At 35.6% G+C, this 21,793-nt stretch overlaps 1 protein-coding gene across 10 annotated transcripts in view; it reads left to right on the top strand.

Annotated features, from left to right (window-relative positions):
- Positions 1 to 21,793, top strand: part of LEKR1 (leucine, glutamate and lysine rich 1) — a 170,536-nt gene that overhangs the window by 92,990 nt on the left and 55,753 nt on the right. For all 10 annotated transcript variants that reach the window (XM_072792166.1, XM_072792169.1, XM_072792168.1 and 7 more), the window contains one exon: positions 18,100 to 18,181. In XM_072792166.1, coding sequence (XP_072648267.1) covers positions 18,100 to 18,181 — 82 coding nt within the window. The remainder of the gene's footprint in view (positions 1 to 18,099; positions 18,182 to 21,793) is intronic.

Below are 21,793 nucleotides of genomic sequence, written 5' to 3'. Positions count from 1 at the left end.
TTAAAAAATATTTTGATCATATGAATGTATTATCTATTTATAAAATTAAATAAAGTTGTAAATAAAAAAATTCTGAATGTGATGCTATATTAGACTTAAGAGAAGAAGACAGATTTAAGACCCATTTGCTTGAATATGCATTTCACACTTATAAATAAATTTCTTCAAAATGCAAGTTTTTTGGCACCTGGATGGGGCAATTGGTTGAGCTTCTGACTCTTGGTTTTGGCTCAGATTGCGATCTCAGTGTTGTGAGATTGAGCCCAGCATCAGGCTCAGTGCTCAGCATGGAGTCTGCTTGAGACTCTCTCCCTCTCCTTTGCCCCTGCCCTCCCCCACATCACCACCCTGTGCTCTGCTCTCTCTTTCTCTAAAAAAAAAAAAAAAAATTCAAGTTTTCCCTCAAAACAAAGGCTATCATTCTTGCCTCTCTTTTGTTTCATCCTTTTACTGACTTAGAAACAAGCAGTTTCTTTGAATATTATAATTTCTTAAAAGAACAGTAAAACATTTGAGAACATGATCTCTTATATTCTTTTAAGACACTATAATAAATATAATATTGCCTGATTCCCCCCATCTCTTCTTTCAGTCCTGGTTGATCTTAGAATGAATTCTCAACTGTTGCTTGATGTCAATTGTTCTTGGGTCAGATCTTGGGAAAACTATATTTTAAAAATAGTCTGAAAAGTAAGAACCACGTTTGGCCACCTAATCCTAGCATATTTAGAATATGTTGTTATAGGAATGTGTTACAGTTGTAAAAAATGGCAATGTATATTTTTAGAACAGAATAGCAAATTAAGAAGGTAAATCAGATTTTAAGGTAATGATCATTAACAAATGGGAAGAGGCAAAATTATGTGGCAAATGGCATAGAGATAACTAAAACAAAATAAATATTCCAAAATCAACCTCAAATTATGTAAGAAAAAAAATAGAAGGAAAAACTAGTACCAAAAAAAGATACAGAACTTACCCTAATCATGGAGGGATAAATCAACACTTTAAAAATTACAAAGGGTAAGATAGACAGGTCTTGCCTATAAAAAACATAGAATCTCTGACTTTAAAAACTGCCAAACAACCTAAAAATAGAAGATGAACAAAAAAATGTATATCATATATGATATGCAAAGGGTTACTATCCATACGATAGAAGGAATGTATTCAATTATGTGTGAAAACTTCCAAGACCCCAAGCAGCAAATGGTTGAAAAACAGAAGCAAACACAGAAAATATAATAAACAAGCACAAAATGTTTGATCACTAATAATGAAATAAAAAACTCACCTTTTAAAAAATTGGTACAAAGACTTCAATGATAAAGTTTTACTTCATTTGATGACAAAAATTATGTGTTTTCTAACTCACAGATATGTTTGTGATCAAGTAATCTTAAGAATCTATGCTTGGGAAATAGGAGAAGAGGAAAAATTATTTATATGTAAAGATCATATTTTTATTAGTGAATGATTAGAAATACTTTATTCGCAACATTAATGAAATGGTTGATAACTTCTCATGTACCATCACCTGGAACATTAGTCAAACTTTTAAAATGACATTGTGAACATGGGATATCAACATGGGAAATACTATAATTGTAATATTACATAGTAAAAGAACCCACAAAATTTTGTGTACCTTATAATTATGTCAAAATACATATATTTATGAATAGAAACCAGAAGGCAACATGAAAATATTATTTTTATAAGTTTTAGGGTGATAAAAATATAAGTGATTTTCCCCCTCTTTTAGATGTTTTTCTCATGTTATTTTAATAACCCTTCTTCAAAAAAGAAAAAAAAAAAAAAACCTTTACACATTCCACTTCCTACATTAAAAAAACCTCACCAAAACTCTGTAGTACTAATTAGTCACAGTTTTTATACTCATTAGGACCTCACCTTCATTAAAGTACAGCTATATTCAAATCAAAAGTACAGCTGGAGCCTTTGATCTGTGCAGTACTTTATGTAGAGGTTGTATAGTTATGTAAGCAACGTAGGCTCGTCTAAAGGACAGTGTAATTGCAGAGCCAAGTGGCACAAATTTCAGGACTAAATTAGGGTTTCATTTTTGCTGCTGCTGTTGAATGCATTGAACAAGTTCACTCCATGGGTAACTTGGAGTTAACACAGAGAGAGAAAGCATTTTATTTTATTTTATTTTATTTTATTTTATTTTATTTTATTTTATTTTATTTTATTTTATTTTATTTTATTTTATTTATTTTATTTTATTTTATTTTATTTTATTTTATTTATTTTATTATTTTATTTTATTTTATTTTATTTTTTCTTCTTTCTTTCTTTCTTTCTTTCTTTCTTTTTCTTTCTTTCTTTTTGAGAGAAAGCATTTTAAAAGGCTGTTATATCTCTCTTGGTTGAAACTATTTAAAATTGGCGAGTCAGAGTGGACAGGATCATTAAAGCTGCTGATGAGACTAGTGATCTCAACCAGTGATGACAAATAGCACTTCCTATGAACCTACCTATGAAGGGCCCTGGGTTTCGGGTATTTTGTTTTGTTTGTTTATTCATTTGTTTGTTTTTATCCCACAACAGTCTTACACCCATGTTAGGGCTTCAGTATGGAAATTGTCAGAACATTTAGAAAAATGTTCATAAATGTGCCTCTTGCTTTAACTGCAGATACCCTTCTGGTGAACTGATTGTACCAACATATTCTTTTTTTTTTTAATTCATTTTTTCTAAAGTGGTCGCAGTGGTTTGGAAAAGCTACAAGTGCAGGAGAGACAGCAGGTTTCTGTCTCAGGTCTCAGCAGTGTTGTATCCCAAATTTGGTCAACTTTCTTCTCTGTGGGACCAACTGGGGATTTTCTCAAGTGTTCCCACATCCAGGGGTCTAAACCTGCCCTCTGCTCCTCTCCCCTCACTACCTATTTTCTACTTCTTATAATCTAATTTTATTTCTGCCTACTATCCATGAGCCTAGTCATTAGCCTCTTCCCAATACCTTATCTGTTCCCATCTCTTGGGCCTTGGGCTGACTATTCCCTGAGTTTAACTTCATTTTTTCAACAAGTGTTTATTGGACTTTGACCATATGTGGCCAACTAGCCTCAGCTTTGCTTTGACTTCTGGTGTGCAGGTGTTCTCAAGTTCTTTATGAGTCTTCATAGGACTTCTGACATCTAACTCCATACTGGTTGTAGGTGTTGGCACTCTAGCCATTCTTGACAGATATTTTCTCTTCTATATTAGAATAATATGCAAATCTCTTTAGCTCCAATTTTATTGTCATTCAAATTATTTTTAGTTGTACCTTTTCTGCCATCACATGGCATTTAGTTTCATAATTTTCATGAACTTCAGCACTCTTTTTTTATTCTGCTTTCTTTTAAATGCATGCTTAATTTTTCTATTACTAACCAATTAATGTCCTTAAGATTTTCTGCTATCTTGATAATCATCTGTAGCTTTTCCTTTTTTTTTTTTTTTTAAAGATTTTATTTACTGATTGATGAGAGACAGAGAGAGAGAGAGAGGCAGAGACACAGGCAGAGGGAGAAGCAGGCTCCATGCAGGGAGCTCGATACGGGACTCGATCCTGGGACTCCAGGATCATGCCCTGGGCCGAAGGCAGACACTAAACCGCTGAGCCACCCAGGGATCCCCATCTATAGCTTTTCCAACATATTCATGTCTTTTCAGAAATCATGTCAACCATTTGAAAAGAGGAAAAATCAGCATATCACAGTGAATATCTTCTCCCCAGATAAATGACTGGATTAACAGAATGGGCATAGCATTTTAGATTTTGTTTGGGCAAATTAAAATAAGGGCAGACTAAAAAAATAATAATAAATTAAATAAGTAAATAAAATAAGGGCAGACTGATATACCAAGGGTCTGATGACCAAGGGTCATCTCATAACCCTTTCTGTGTCTTATTTTTAAGAAACAAGAATTTGTTCAAAGAATACAATAGATAATATTTAAATTCATATTTGATGAGTGTTGTAAATGGTTTATTATCATTTATAACCTTAAATCCAATTCTAACCATTTGCATGATTTATACTCCTTCCTATGAATCATTTTACTGGGCCTCCATTGTTCCAGAACTAGCTTCAGGTGATAAGCATCACAATAAGGCTTCCTTTCTAGTACTAGTTGAACAACTTCCCTTCTGTTTTCCTTGCGTAATTCTGTGCTCCACCCTCTGCTTACCATTATTTCTTTCAAAGCATTTATTCAAGCCCTTGTCTTGGAATCTGCTTGTTATTATCCATGCTCTTGTGTCTTATTCTCTCTTAAATACTCTCTCCTAGTAAATGAGCTAACAGATATGCAGTTGACCTGTGAACAACAGGTTTGAACTGCATGGGTCCACTTATATGTAGATTTATTTTCCAGCAAACATACTGGAAACATTTTTGAAGATTTGGGCGAATTTGAAAAAACTCAGACAAACCATATAGCCTAGAAATATTATAAAAAATAAGAAAAAGTTAGGTTTGTCCAGCACCAGTTATTGAAGAGACTGTCTTTTCCCTATTGTATATTTTTGACTGTTGCTATAAATTAATTGACCATGAATGTATGGGTTTATTTCTGGGCTCTCAATTCTGTTCCATTGATCTATATGTTTGTCTTTATGCCAATATGATACTGTTCTGATTATCATAGCTTTATAAGAAAGTTTAAAATTAGAGAGCATGATGCTTACAGCTTTGCTATTCTTTCCCAAGATTGCTTTAGCTATTCAGAATCTTTCATGATTCCATACAAATTTTAGGATTATTTGTTCTATTTCTGTGAAAAAAATGTCATTGGATTTTAATAGGGATTGTAGTGATGCAGTTTATTGGGGTAATATGGGTATTTTAACAATGTTAATTCTTCCAACCTGTGAACACAGAATATCTTTTCATTATTTTGTGTCTCCTTTAATTTCTTCCATTAATGTCTAATAGTTTTCAGTGTATAGGCCTTGTACCTCCTTGGTTAAATTTATTCCTAAATATTTTATTCTTTTTGATGCAATTGCAATGAAATCATCTTCCTAATTTCTCTTTCTGATAGTTCGTTACTAGTGAGAAACAACAGATTACTGCTTATTGATTTTGTACACTATAACAATTTATTATTTCTAAAAGTCTTTTGGTTTAGTCTTTCCATTATATATAATATTATGTCATCTAAATATAACGACAGTTTTACATCTTCCTTTTTAGTTTAGATGCCTGTTTCTTTTTCTTACCTAATTGAATTTTGTTAAATGGTGTTTCTGTATTTGTTTAGATGATGATATTATTTTTACCCTTCATTTTGTTAATGTGGTGTATCATAGGGATTTATTTGTGGATGTTGAACCATCCTTGCATCCCTGGTCTAAATCCCACTTGATTAGGGTGCACGATCCTTTTAATGTATTGTTGGATTTGGTTTGCTAATATATTATTGACAATTTTTGCATCTATGTTCATCAGGGATATTGGCCTATAAGTTTCTTTTCTTATAGTATCCTTGTCTGGTTGATATCAGGATAATGAGGGCATAGTAAAAGGAGTTTGGGGAAATATATTTCTTTATACTTATAATTTTAGACTTATGCTTACTACTATATCATTATTGTTTTCCCTTATAAAGACATTTTAAGAATCATTCTAGTATTTTATATTCCCAATTCTCTTACTTTTAGAATTCACTTTTAGAATAAACTTATCTTTCTCCATTTTAAACTGTCTGACTATATCCTTGTTGTGTCTGTCCACCTACCCCCTCACCCAAAATTCCCCTCTGATGTGGAATTAAATGAAAGCATGTTAGGTCAAGAATCAGAAGATAATGACAGTCCATACATTAGCTAGACAACTCTGACATGTCATTTCTCCCTGATGAGTGGGTATCCATATCTAGGCAATGGATGGGTTGGGCTGAGGCCTTGAGGCCCCTCTGGGCTATAATGTGCTGTAATCTGATTCTAATTCTGATTCCATTTGTTTTCCAAAGTTATATAAATGTTCTTATTTTTACAATTTTACTTTTTTTGTTTTAAATCACCATTAAATAATTTCAACTTTGATTCAAGTATATAGTATTTATGATCATTATATTTCTGCATAAAAATTTTTAACCTTGATTTCCCACATTTTCCCTTTATCTTTTATAATATAGACGTTCAAAAATTTAAATTCAAGTAATAACTCTAGTCCATATAGTTTGATAGTGGTTTAAAAGCAAATAATAAGCTATTAATAGCAGCCTAATCCTTAATGCCAAAATTTAATCTTTTTCACAGGAAAGTAAACATATAAAATAAAACTTTGAAGATTAAATTCTTGGTTCTTTTTTAAAGGTTGATTTACGTAAGTTTTGTAATTTTATGTTTAGCTTACGCTAACATAACCTTCAAAATGCATGACTTATCTAAATTGATAATACTCCTCTCAGAGGCCATTGTGACCCACACATTAGTCCACTTAAATGATTTTCCTTTCACCTGGAAGAATAAAGTGTCCTTTACTTTTTGTCATTAGTCACAAATATAGGAAGATGGAGTTCAGATAAATCATTTCAGCATTAATGTCTTTTCTAAAGTTCATTTGACCAAATTTCAAATTTATTCCAAGTGAAAAAAACTTAAAATTTTTTTCAGTAAGCTTTTTGGTGTAATAAATAACACACAAATATTTTAATAAAATTATTTTGCATGTATTTTAACATCTTCATTGCATTTTTTAAAAACAGCCTCATCGAGACACAATTTAAATATCATAAAATTCGGCCATTTTAAGTGTACAGTTTAATGGTTTTTAGGATATTTATAGAAGTATATGCCCACCACTACAATCTAGAGCATTTCTATCACTCCAAAAAGAAACATCATGGTCTTTTAACAGTCACTATCCTTACCTTTCTGTCCTTCCCCAATCAATCATTAATACCTGTTCTGGACATTTCAGATAAATAAAACCAGACAATATATAATCTTTCATGTCTGACTTCTCTGATTTAGCATAATATTTTTGAGTGTCATCAAAATGTTGTAGCATGTATAAGTACTATATTCCTTAATTAGAAGCATCTCTATTTAAGTGAAAAATAATCATAAGCAGTGTGGTTTCAGTTGAAAAAAAATAGTGATCCAGGGGTCAAATAGTTCTGCTTTCTGGCTCTGCTTATGCCTTTTTCAGGTCTTTGGACAAGTTATGAATTTTTTTGACTCAATTACTTCATCTTAGAATGGAAATATGATAGTGTTTCTAACCTATCTTAGAGCATTAAGAGAATTAACAAAATAAAATGTTGGAACCCCTGAAAAACTATACAAATATAGAATATTAAACTGCATTTTACATCAGTTTTCCTGGTCTAATAGCAAACCAAATTATTATATTTGGGATAAAGTACTAGAATTTTTAAAAAGTACTCCTTTACTAACAAAGGAAAACTATCAATTTTAATTCTTATTTGCCCAAAGGTCCATTTGCCTCCACTAGTTTATATTCTAGTCAGCGGTGGTTAGCTTTAACAGTACTAGTCGCTCTTTCACACATGGACTCCTCCAGGCACCCAACATACCTGCTGCTTGTAGACATTTACAGATTATCCACTTTCTGGGTCAATAGCATGAGTAATAGCTACACTGTCTGAATGAGAAATAAATGACTACCCCACACACCCTGTGACCAGTATCTCGCCTCTTACTAGCATCTCTTTCCTACCTGCTAACCACTAATGCTATCCTTACATCACTAAAAACAAATTCACTCCCGTGAGTTCAGGTAGTTTTCCTATAGCAGTCTAAATAATTGCTAACATTCGTGAAGCGCTAACCACATCCCAGGCACAATATAGTCACAGCACACTCATTTATTATTACCCTCCTGCCCTCCTAGATTAATCACTTTTATTATCTCCAGTTTTCACATGAAATTACCGAGAGTTAGAGGAATTAAGTCATTTGTCCAAAGCCTATTACTCATGAGCAGAACTGGAACCTGACTCTAGAACTGTGCTGCCAAGACTTGGGTTCTTAACCCTTAAATCCCACCACCTCAGGGGATCCTTGGGTGGCTCAGCGGTTCAGCGCCTGCCTTCAGCTCAGGGCGTGATCCTGGAGACATGGGTTTGAGTCCCAGGTCAGGCTCCCTGCATGGAGCCTGCTTCTCCCTCTGCCTGTGTCTCTGCCCCCCCCCGCCCCATCAAGAATAAATAAATAAAATCTTTAAAAAAAAATTCCACCACCTGGGAGCATTAAAACATATATATTGTTATCATTAATTTGTACTTCAGGAGAGCTACTGGGCCAGACCTCTTCCAGTACTAGTAGTAAGCGCAAGTTTCCATAAGGGGAAGGCAGAAAAGGCCTGGACAGGTTATGGGAACTACTGATGGGATATGTGATGGGTTATGAGATGTGTATGGGTATGTTTTAGGCTACTTTAATATGATTCTTTTGTTTTCTATTACCAAAATAAGCCATGTTCACTATTGATTAGGAAATCTCAACATTCACAGAGTTATAAACATTTGATGCATATCCTCCTAGGCTCTCTGTTTCGAGTATATATTTTTATAAGAATGGAATAATAGAGTTTTATAATCTCCAATCCCCCATTTCCTCTTTTATGAAAATTTACCATGTCAAAAATATTCATGATATTTTGATTTAGGATGAATCATAATTTATTTAATTGCATCCTAATCTTGAACAGTTGTTTTCATTATTTTTTCTGTTAAAATGATATTGTGATACATATCCTTCCTCATAGCTAAATCTTTTCACATACCTGTGAGTGTTGCCTTGTAATATCTTTAGTCTTCAAATTAGAAAATGTTTTTGGTTTTTTTTGTTGTTGACACTTTTGAATTATGTAATTGTGTGGTAGAGTTTTTAAATGCAATTAGCACAAAGTATGAAAGCAATCTTTTGAAGAAATTCTCGCCCTTCACCTATTTCACTGCCATCCCAGCACAACAAGGGGAAAGGGTGTAGCAAGAAGAATCAGAGCTCTGTGTGGCTGACGATGCCACATCTCCTTCACAGTTTTGCATAAAATTGCCTTGCATACAGGAATCTCTGTAAGCATTCTGATTGTACAACATACCAACTCATTAAAGAAACTGATGTTTATAAGATTATGTGACTCTATCTGAAAATATCTTAAATATTTTAGATCTAAACTTCTCATGTATTCATTTCCTTTATTATTAACCCTAAGTATTTTTTCTTTTTATCCCACATTTTTAGCTAATTCTCTGTTCATTGTAAGTCCCTGTCCATATCCATTACTAGTATTTTCCAGTTTTGAAAGATCTTATTATAATATACATATGTATGATTTGTGAAATTTATGCATGTGTACAAACTTGTCAGAAAACAGAGTACTGTTCTAACATATTCAGAAGTTTCTAAATCCATCAGGATTGTTCTTATGATGTAGATGATGAATTATCTTCTTTTGCCAGTTTAATCAGGGTAAAAACATTAGAATTTAAGGCTTCTCTCATCTTATCCATCCATGATTTGTAATATTTCATAAGCCCCTCCATAAGTCACAGTTATTCTCATGTTATAATGGGTTGGTTTAAAGGTTGTTTTTTTTTATTTTTTTTACATTCTGAAGTAAATTTTTGATTCTTAATACTAGAATATAATTCATTTCCAAATTTTATTTTTTTAAAAGATTTTATTTATTTATTCATGAGGGACACAGAGAGAGGCAGAGACAAAGGCAGAGGGAGAAGCAGGCTCCATGCAGGGAGCCCAATGTGGGACTCAGTCCCAGAACTCTGGGATCACACCCTGAGCCAAAGGCAGACGCCCAACTGCTAAGCCACCCAGGCGTCCCTCATTTCCAAATTTTAAATATCTGATTATCTCCTTAGCTTGTTTTAATGCATATTCCTGCTCTCCCCTGCCTACACACACCTAGCCAAATAATTTTCTGGTTTTAATATAACTACATCTGGACTGAATTGCAACTTTTTAGCTGTATATCCACACCTGTTCTAGCATCTGATGTATAAAAATCTCCAAATGTTATTTCAGTCCTTTCTGGCATTATGTGGAAAAATGTTAATGTACTTCAAGTATACTTGTTTCAAAATAGATGTGAATCAAACCTCTGAAATATAAACCCTAAAATGAAATGAATTTTCCAAGTGGCTATATCACCATCTGAGCTTTGTAAAATGTTTGCTGAAGTTAAAATATGCTAATTTGCAATTGATATAGTTGAATACTCATTATAGAACTTTCTTCCATTATTGGTATATATTCTTACATCTGCAAAGGTTTCCTCTGTTAATGCTTTAAATTTTTAAAAAATTTAAGTGAGACATTACTTTTGTAGAGGTCTAAGCTCATCAAATTATGGTATAATAATATATACATATAAATATTCTCTAAATGAAGCATACTGATTATGTTGATTCACATCAGTGATATCTCATCAAAAGTCCCACAATTTCAGCCATATAATTAACCACCTAACTAAATCATTTAAGATATTGGAAAAATAAAACAGGTTTAGGTTTAAAGGAGTTATTTATTTGTTATCTAAAACATAATTCATCACCTTGAAGGTAAAATGAGGCACTTGATTATAATTTCTCTAATGACAAGGGAATAATATATCTTATGGGTATTTATAGACTGAATCCAGTTTGCATGGACCCTACTATAACAGAATAGATACTCTATCAGTGTCTATTGAATTTTTAAGAAGCTTTGAATTTTAATACCAAGATACATATTAGATATTATCAATGAAAACTGCACAACTCTTTCTGTCCCATGTCTTTTAACCTTAGATACATAAATTTAAATATCTGTTTGCTGGCATTCTTATTTCTACTCTCTACAACATTTCATTTATTCACTCCGCAATTATTTTTTGAGTACCTTCCATGTCTCAGATGCTATGAATATAACAGATAAGGTTTCTGCTCTTATGGAACTTAAAATCTAGTTAGTTTACATTGGGAAGATTAAACTAGTGTAATACATGTAGAATGTAGTACCTGGTAGAGTAAGTACTCTATCAACCCTTATTAGTTTTGATGATGATAATGATGATGGAAGACACCTTTATATAAATGCTATTCAAAGCCATGAGCCTAGATAAGATCCACTAGAGATAAAATGCAGGTAAAGGGCTACAAACTGAACCCTGGTGCTTCCTGACATTTAGAGCGTATCTAAAGAATAAGAATCCTCAACGGAGACCGAGAAACAATAGCCAAGAAGTGGGAAAAAACCAGAGAGTATAGTATAATAGAGACAAGAGGAGTGTTTCAAAGAGGAAGTAAACAATTGTGTCAAATGCTGCTAAAAGGTTGACTTCTACAAGAACAGAGAATTGAATTTTGGAATTGCCAGGATAGCATGTCATTCACAACTATAAAAAGAGCTATTTCAGATGAACATAGGGGAAGGGAAGGAAAAAGAAAATAAAAACAGGGAGGCAAACCTTAACAGACTCTTGACTACAGAGAACAAATTGAGGGTCGCTGGAGGGGAGGTGGTGGGAGGGGATGGGGTACCTGGGTGATGGACGTTAAGGAGGGCACGTGATGTAATGAGCACTGGGCGTTGTACACAACTGATGAATCACTGAATTCTACTCCAGAAACTAATAATATAGTATATATTAACTAACTTGAATTTAAATAAAATCTTTAAAAAAGAGAAAAAATAGCTCTTCCTGTGGACTAGTAAAGAGGAAAGTTTGATTGGAGTAGATAGAAAAGAGACTGGGGAAAAAAAGGCAAATCATGAAAAGAGAGACAGGAATGACTAAAAAGTATAAAATGAGATGATCGGCTTCAATAGCCCTCTCTCAAGCAGAGAGGGATGCCTGGGTGGCTCAGTGGTTGAGCATCTGCCTTTGGCTCAGTCCGTGACCCCTGGTCCCGGGATTGAGTCCTACATTGGGCTTCCTGCATGGAGCCTGCTTCTCCCTCTGCCTGTATCTCTGCCTCTTTTTCTGTGTCTCTCATGAATAAATAAATAAAATCTTAAAAAAAAATAGTAAGCAGAAAACTGCAGATTAAACCAACAATAAGACACTATTTTGCACCTTATAGATTGGCAAAAGACAAAACAACAACAACAACAACAAAAAAACAACAGTAAATTGCTTTTTCTGAAAAATATTAGGAAAGCAGGAACCTTCATTTAGTGAGATGGAAGTGTCCGCTGGTGCCTGGAACCACGTGGCATTAAAATTCCCCTATAAGTACACAAGAAAATAGGTAAAAAGCTTTTGTCACAAAATTATGTGTGGTGACACAGAGTTTCAAACATCTAGGTTCCATCACTATAGGACTAGATCAGTAAAATGTGTCATGTACACACATTAGATGAAATATGAGAGTCCAAGAGGAATTAATCCTATCTATATATGGCTACACGGGTAGGTCTCAAAAATAATGTATAGTGAAGACAAGTAAGAATTAAAATGAGATGCATAGCTTAACACCACTTGTGTAGTTTTAAAAAACACCTGCAAAAAGTACTATTTTTTCACACATAAGCAAATTAGAAAGCGTGCATCAAATTCACAAACACTCTAGGATGTTTCTCTCTAGAATAGGTCATTCCCAAATCCAAATAATATGGCCCAATATCTAATAATGAAGTTAACCACCTTCCTTGTTACTATATACCCTCCAGCTATCTACTCACAGAATCACGTGTTGTCTTGAAGTTTCAATCTCATCCCCCACTTCCACACCAAGTTCTCTCACCCTCGTTATCTTGTGTACCTCGAATATACAGAACCAAGTTGATTAGACTCCTTAATAAAGAGCAGGCTATCATCATCTTTGACCGTGCAAGCAAGAACCCCCTGCCCCGCGAACAATATTTCTGTAAGAAATGTCAAATACAGACAAATACAGAGAATACTATAACCAATGTAGGCAAATCCATCACCCATATTTGACGAATTTCAACATATGGCCATAGTTGCTCTGTATATGGTTAAAGAAAAATATGTGGCTAAAAGCCTACATTTTTGCCCTCCCCCCTACAAGGTGACACCTGGCCCAACTGCAAGAACAAGGTCCTTAAGGTGAAAAGCAATGGGATTCAGAGACGGGGTAGGGGTGAAAGCCAGGTGGCCTCGCTAAGGCCACCACTGATAAGAGCTAGCAGGGAGGACTCACCATGGGCCTGACGCTCTTCCCTCTACGTACGTTTAAGTCTCTTAGTTCTCAATCCTGTGCTGCAGTAACCATTTTGTAGATAAGGAAACGAAAGCACCTAAATCACACAACTCATAGAAGCGGGGCTGGAATTTCAAAATGAGGCAGTAGGGCTCCAGAGGTCATGCGCTGCACCTTTATGTCACCCTGTCACAGGCGTGTGTTAACAACTGTGAACTTTTGTTTAGCCTCTTCCTCAGTGATCTCTACCATTTAAGAAAGCATACAGCCTTCAGTGTGTCATTTTTAAAAATCTCCCTGGATTGGGGTCTCTAGGGGCCAATTTTTCTACTTGCTGATTCTTTCCTTCTCTTGAACTGACCATCAGCCTCCTCCCACTTTGAACCAGATTTTTTTTTTTTTGGGGGGGGGGTTGCTGTTTATCCAGAATGCTTTAAGGTTGAAATACCTTTTCCACTATAAAGGTTCTATTTATTGTTCTCTCGAATGTTATACTAAATATATTCTCCAAGTGACTATAAGGTTTTTTTTTTTAATCATTCTATAAAATAGCTAACTATGAATACCTTTTGTATTTGCAGTTTCTAGAAACCTTTCGGAATAGCAGTATTCCCTTAAATGACTAATTACCCCCAATCTGATGCCTGTGTAATGCTATCCAGCAAGCAGCTGGCTTCGTATGAAGAGAGCCTAAGAGCTCTTTTTTGTCTTGTTCATTTAAAATCATTTGCTTCTTATTTAATATCTGTAAAGAACGCAGTCACATCATAGTAGAATTTGCTGTTGTAAATTTTGGATTGTTTCCATGGGTTCCGCCTTACATCTGCATGGTGTTTAAAGCCAATGCTTCCTTTCTTTTTGTAGGCAGTTAGGGCCTTTTGCCTCATAATCCAATGTCATGCTGAATGACAGAAAATTGAAGTTGAATTTATTTAACTATAGAGAAGGACTGCACAGAACAATACACTTATTTAAGAACTCCTTGCCTCAGGAACTGAAGGAGCTGTCTTGTGCAGGTGGCTTAATCTCTCTGGTGCTTATCCTAACTGTGCTCCTCTATTAAGGACAGAAACTGGGCACTCTGCTTCCAAAAACAAAACAACCCAGCTAGTCTCCCAGAACCAATAATAAACCAATAGCATGCCTCCTCCTTATTCAGAACAGAAAAGATATGTTCTGTGTATTTTTAAAACAATTCTTAGCACTTCTTTATTAGAGAAAATGTAACCAAAAGTAAAAACAACAACAACAACAAAGAAACAGCCACGGAAATGTCTTAAGGCTTAATTATACACTACTGGTCAGTTTACATTATGGATTAATCATAATGAATCTTTTTTTCTTCTCAGTTCTAAGTAGTATCTTCTCTGTTTATGTAAAGTGATTTCTTTGTTGACATTACTTGTATTTTCTGTTTCTGTTTACTTCACGTGGCAGCCGTCAGTGGTTTCTGTGTTGTAGAGTAAAACATTTATTTCCTTTCCCTATTTTGACTCAGAGGTACTAAATTCATAGTCAGTTTTCTGAAGGAAGTGGGGATCCCTGGGGGGCTCAGCGGTTTAGCGCCTGCCTTCAGCCCAGGGCGTGACCCCAGGGCCCTGAGATCGAGTCCTGCGACGGGCTCCCTGCATGGAGCCTGCTTCTCCCTCTGCCTGGGTCTCTGCCTCTGTGTGTGTGTGTATCTCTCATGAATAAATAAAAGATCTTTAAAATTTTTTTTTTTTCCTGAAGGAAGTGGCTTCTTCTCTCATCGGACACTGTGAATTAGCCTAAGCTATCTATGCTTATCTTGAATCAAGGAGAAAGGGAGGTTTAGGTGGTTATGCAGAGAGAATAATACCGGGAAGTGTCATTGCTTTTCCTTTCTTGAGTGCATCATGACTGTGTAGTTTATTTTCCTAAACCTAGTAAATTCTAGAAAAGAATACTTTCCAAAGCAGGGTGCCTGGGTGGCTCATTTGGTTAAACCTCCGACTCTTTGATTTCGGCTCAGCTGAGATCTCAGGCTTGTGAGCCCCAGTGCTGTGTTGAGGCCCACCTTGGGCTCCGGGCTCAGTGGGGAATCTGCTCCACTTCTCTGTTTCCCTCTCCCTCTGCGCCTCTCCCCTGCGCTCTCTGGTGCTCTCTCGTGTTCTCTCTCTCTCTCAAATAAAAAACAAAAACAAAAACAAAAAAACAAGAACGCCTTCCAATGCTATAAAAATGGGGTTTTAATTAACTGCCATTTTTACTATCTACTATTCTACTAATTATCGGGTAATTGAGAATTAATTGCATAAAATTCACATATCAAGGACCAACTATTTAGAATTTGTTTTCAAGGTAATCCGTTCTTCCTCTTAACAATAACTGTATCTAGAAGTGATAACTTGAAATTTATCACATAGGCTCAGACTAATGCTTCATCCAGTTTAAGATTATGTTCTGACAAAAGCACCAAGGGACATTAATAAGAAGGCATAATTGTTCTCTCTGAAGCCAGTCTCATAAAGTTGGTCACAATGATCCCATATTTGTCTTACTATCTCTCATTAATTATATTAGTTTTTAAACTTTCAAAAATTAAATCTAAACCAGCTGCTAATTTACTACATATTTTATGTAAAATAATGCTTTTCATTTATCTTAAGTATAAGTCTCCAAAGACTCTTAGGTATGTTAAACAGATCTATAGCTACACCAACCATACTTTCATGGACAAATACTTCCCCGTGTAGCTTTTATGTTTTGAGAGCCCATGTAGGAGAGTTAGAAAGATAAGGACTTCGGGATGAGTCCAATCTGAATTTGAATCACGGGATCACTTCTAACTAGTTTTGTGTCCTTTGATAAGTTAATTACTCAGATCTTTGAAATCTTCACTAGTAAAAATAAAATGTGCATCTGTTTTTCATGGTAGTTCTGACAATATGAAATGATACAGGAGAAAGCATTTTACACAGTGCCACAGAGTGTACCATTAATAAACACTAACCGCCTTCCCTCCTTATTCTTCAGAGGATGGATTGAAGTCTTTTGGCTGTGCCTGTGGGAATAGAACCCCTCTGCAAGACTAGATGAACTTAATGACAAAGCCATCCATTGTGCAACATTCATAAGAGCTTGCTTTGTTTCAGAAAGTTGCACTGAAAAATAAATTATCTGTATGTTTGTTATCTTTTCCCTCTTACACTGATGTCACTCGATAACTGGGGGAAATGTACCCTACAGATACTATCTATCAGTTAAGTCCTTATTGACTTGTACTTTGAGGGGCCATTCTCTCAAATTGTTCCCTTCAGCTGAGTTAAAAACCTTCAGTCAGTTAAACTGTTGGCTATTAATGCATTAATTCATTAAGATATTAGGCAAGGAGCCCCTGGGTGGCTCAGTAGGTTAAGCGACTGACTCTTGTTTTCTGCTCAGGTCATGATCTCAGGGTTGTGAGTTCAAGCCCCGCTTTGGGCTCCACGCTATGCAGGAGCCCGGTTAAGATTCTCTCTTTCTCTGCCTCTCTCCTTCTCTCAAAAAAAAAAAAAAAAAAAACCAAAACATATAAATAAATAAAGCTAAAAAGTATATCGTAAGGTACCAGGCAGGAGAATCAGAGAGGATCTCCTTTACTTTTCCTCATCTGAAAAGTGAAGCTATTTGTACCTAGATAGAAGTTTGAGAGATAAAATGAATGAATATATGTGAAAGTACTGGATAGACATGAAGATTCATAGTAATGTCTGGCAAATTCTAACTAAAACATTCATTTAGACTGATTTTGTTTCCTGATTTTTGTTTTGTTTTCTAATTTAAAGGAACTGGCTCTTCTTCATAAAACAAAGTTATGAAGGCAGATTGACAATATGTATAGAAATGTTATATATTTGTATGGATGCATAAAGATTTTAAAGTTTACTATTAAAAATATGTTTTTAAAATATATCAGAGCAGGTGTAACATAGAAATTTTATAGTTCCAGCATGTTCAGTTATTTTCTCCATAGAAACCAGTTAGTCCATCTGTGTAAGTTTGTTTTCTACCTTTCTCTCAAAAAGAGTGGCAAGAAGGCCTGTCATTGTAGTGGGGTTTCAGATCATAATTCCCACGCACAGGCCAATGGCAGGACCCACTTCATTCAAGCCATTTGTTCTTTTCTGCTTTCGTTTCAGTTCTGCATCCGTACACATATTAGACACGGCTGCTTGAATAATCTTTCTCAAACACTGCTTGAATTCCCCAGGCTATGGAAGCCAATTTCCTGCTTATATTTTCTTGGCTTTGAAAGTCATTAAAATGCCTATTAGATGCTACCCAGAGTTAACAAATTCTTTACTGGGAGCCTTGCACATGGTTTGTCTAATTCATTTCTACGAGGAGGCCTCAGTGATACTTCTTGGTTCCAGGCCACAAGCGTGAGCTCGGACAGTCAGGTGTTTCAGAGGTGAGCCGCATGATCAGAAATTCATACATGTGTCAGCTACACAAATTTCCTTTAAAAATATTAGTAAAATGTAGGGATCCCTGGGTGGCGCAGCGGTTTAGCGCCTGCCTTTGGCCCAGGGCGCAATCCTGGAGACCCAGGATCAAATCCCACGTCGGGCTCCCGGTGCATGGAGCCTGCTTCTCCCTCTGCCTGTGTCTCTGCCTCTCTCTCTCTCTCTGTGTGTGACTATCATAAATAAATAAAAATTTAAAAAAAAAAAAATATTAGTAAAATGTAGCCTATTAGCTGTTTGAAAATTAGCAAGATGTTGGGGGCGGAAAGCGGCCAATAAATTGGATCTGTCAAAAACCATTAATTTTATGGAGTTTCAGAAGAGATGAGCTGCATATCCAGGCAAAGTGGAGTAGTAAACAGCTGTAGTGTGCTTCAGGAGCGGAGTGGCAATTCTAAAAGAGTATGACTTACGCTATGAAAATATCTGGACATTTTGAATGTACTAATCAGATGAATATATTGTGTCATTTCAGATTTACAATGTCAAGCAGAGGCACTTGGGCTAAAACTTCAGAAGGCAGTGACCGAGATCGACAACTGTAAAGAAAAGCTCAGGTGAGGTGGTAAACATTGGACACCCTGTAAGATTTCGGAAGGACCTCCCCTACCCCTACCATGTGTTCTCTATGCTTCTTTTGGCGGTGATTTAGTTGTGTGAGTGTGATCTGCTTTTCTCAGGCACTTTTCTGGCCTATATTGTTTATGAAAGGACCTGTAAATATTTTTAAATACATGAAATGTTCCCTTCCCTCAATAAGAAACTTAACCTACTCATATATTAAAACTTCCCCCTGGTTATTCAAATGTAACTTAATGTGAAATACTCTCTGATTTTTTTTTCTCTTAACATTGTCTCTTTATTATTCAACCAGAAGAAACAACTTTGAAGTTGTTTCTTAAAATTACGAATTTTAAGTTCAAAAAGAGAGTATCTTTGAAGAAGTATCATTGAGTATCTTTGAAATGCTGGAGTACTTATGCTTTATATAAGTGTAAAAGAATAATATTGGAAAACAAGTGATAAGAAAATGCCCTTGTAAAATACCCAGACCACTCTTGCTGTTAGAAATGAATTTACTTCAGAAGTTTCAAAAATTACTTTATGGTATAAATCTCATATATCTATAATTATAACACTAAAATAGAATTTGTGTAATCTTTGAAAAATAAATTTTTTTACTTTGTGATATGTAATCTGGTAGCTCTGGTTTTCGGTTCGTATATTTTGGAAGAATGGACTTCATAAGAAATATAAATATTTAGAATGCTTAGCAACCAAATGTTGTGTTGACTACGGACTACTCCTCAGTACAATGTGTTTAATAAAATTCTTAACAGCACAAGGAAGAACAAGTTCCAAAAATGCCCCACCAAATTAACGTATACTCGAATTATTTGTAGCAAAATAATTTGTTTTTGAAAAACAAAAAGGCAAATATTCAAGCTTTACAACACTGTGGCGAATAGTACAGTAAATACAATAGTTGGGCCGTCTGTGTACGATGATGGCTGAGGTTGAAGGAATGAGTGGACCGAGGGGGAGGGCCCTTGAATAACTCACTGGGCCCAGGAAGTGACTTTCTGGATGAGAATAAGCATGAAAGAGAGAGGCAAGATGGCGATTGCTCCACTCCCCCACCCCAAATCATTGTTCCCCACCCTCTAGTAACATGAGGGAGGGCTTTGGCCATATGGACGTCTCATGTGGAGGGCAACCTAATCAGGCCACAGCTACTGTGACTTTGGCTTCTTGGATCTCAGTAAGTGACAAAGGCACATTCAAGGAATGGAGGAGTAGGGCTGGTACGTGACTAAACTAAAAGGGAATCTGTGGACCCACCAGGACTCAGCATATGGAGCACAGTCCTCCTGGCAAGTTAGGAGAGAAGCTAACCACAGAAGTAAGCATACTGAGGAAAAGGAATAGGGCTCATTGGTTGTGACATGACTTGATTTTCACTTGATAAATTGGCACAGAATTTTCTATATATACAAGGAACATTCCCATTTACTATTAACATGTTTTGTGGTATTTTTATTAATTACATTTTTAACATAATGTATAATGTAAATGCTGAGAAACGACAAGAGTCAGAGTAGATTGGAGCTGGAGTGAGAAACACCACCTCACTAAAGTCCATCAAACAAGTTGGCTGGAGGAAATCACTCTACAGTTACAGATATGCTGATGCTTTTGTTTCAGTTTACAAAATTGGTGCTTCGTGCCCTATGTAAGGACATCTCAAAACAGAAAATGGGCAGAGTATCCATTTTTAGAAAACTGAGTTATGAAAGAACTACTAAGTCCCTTGTGATCACGAGGTAGTACCACATCCAGATGTAACCACCCCAGATACAGGAAGGGCCTGTTTTTCTGGTGTTTCCTTAGAAGTGAGGAAAAATGCCCCAGAAGCCACCAGAACAGCCCTGTGTTTACAGCTCTTTGGCTGGAACCTTTCACATACCCTCTCCTAACTGAATCACTGGCCAGGCTAACAAGACTACCACAATTAGTTTAGACAAGTAGGATTTATCCTGAGAGCAGATGATAATGGGGCTCTGACGGCCAGGAAGAAAGCTGTAGTGCCTGTCTAGAAGGTAACCAGGAATGCCAGCTACAGTGGTAGAGTGTTAATGATGTTTTGCAAAGTTGACGACATGAGGAAGGCTGGTTGAACTTGATGACCAAGTTCAAGGCACAAGGAAGGCCAGTTGTGGTGGACAACTTTGATGGTCTTCCAAGATTCTCATGTCCTAATCCCTGAAATCTATGAGTATATTGCTCTATATGAAAAAAGGAACTTTGCCCATGTGATTAAATTAATGATTTTAAGAAACGGAGATTACCCTGGATTATTCAGGCAGGCCCAATATAATTCCAAAGGAATTATAAGAGGAAAACAACAGCATCGGAGTCACAAAAGTAGTTGGGAAGGTAGGAGCAATGTTTGGAATGTTGTGACTTGAAGATAAAAGAAGGGGGCACAAGCCAAGGAATGCCAGTGGTCTCTAAAAGCTAGAAAAGACAGGGAAACAGATTTTCTCCTGGAACTACCAGAAGGAACGCAGCCCTTGTGAGGTCTTGATTTTAGGACTTCTTACCTTAGGACCATAAGATAATAAGTTGTGTTGTTTAAAACCACTAAAGTTGTGGCAATTTGTACAGCAACAGTAAGAAATTAATACACCAATGCACTCAGAGCCAAGTGAGGATTTTAGATTTACGTGGAGGGCAATGGGAAACTATTGGAGGATGTTTGGCAAGAGAGTGAACTGATCCAATTTGTTTTAAAAGGTCAGCAGGGCAATTACCTGGAGAACGGACTGGAGTGAGAGTACAGGAGCAATTAGGGGAGCCCAGCTGGGAGGGTGTTGCATTCTTGCAAGGGAGAAGTGAGTAGTCGGGTATAAGGCCATAGTGTGGAGAGGGAGAGAAATATATGTCAGTTCAGTCAGACAGGATTTATTGGTGGAGGCCTTGTGATTGGGGAGCAGGAGAACTGGAAAGGAAAGAATAAAGGATGGGATTGGGGGATTTTCAACATTGATGTTGTATATTTTTTTAACATATTTTCACTTAGTGATATATCCTGGTCATTTCCCCCATGTCATTACATGATACATTTATAGGTAACTGCTAAATGGCTATATGGTATTATAATCTGTGGATGAATCAGAACTCATTTACTAATCTTTTGTTTTTTAGAATTTCTAAATTTTTCACTTTTATAAGTAAGGTAGTTTGAAATTCATATAAATAAAATCTTTCTACTCGCACACAAGTATTTCCTTTGGATAATTTTTGCTAGATTCAAACTTAAATAATTTTAATGCTTTTAATGCATAATGACTCATTGACTTTGGATAAGATTATACTGATTTATAATTTCAGCAGTGTTTGCAAATACCCATTTCTCCACTTCCTAGCTAATCATGGGTATAATAACTAAAAAAAGAAAAAATACTAGTTTGATGAAACATTGTCCTCCTGCATATTTGACTCAGAATTCTTTCCCTTGTGATTCACCTGAGCATCACCTTTGCCCACTTTTCCTTCACCTGAGCATCACCTTTGCCCACTTTTCCAATGGCATATCAATCTTTTCCTTATTCCTTCTTTTCAAATGTTTTATTGAGAAATAACTTCAAACTTACAAAAAGTTGTAA

Source organism: Canis lupus, chromosome 22 (genome assembly GCF_048164855.1).
Source record: "Canis lupus baileyi chromosome 22, mCanLup2.hap1, whole genome shotgun sequence".
NCBI lineage: Eukaryota > Metazoa > Chordata > Mammalia > Carnivora > Canidae > Canis > Canis lupus.
The sequence above is the reverse complement of the archived record's forward strand: the minus strand, read 5'-3'. Positions and strand labels throughout refer to the sequence as shown.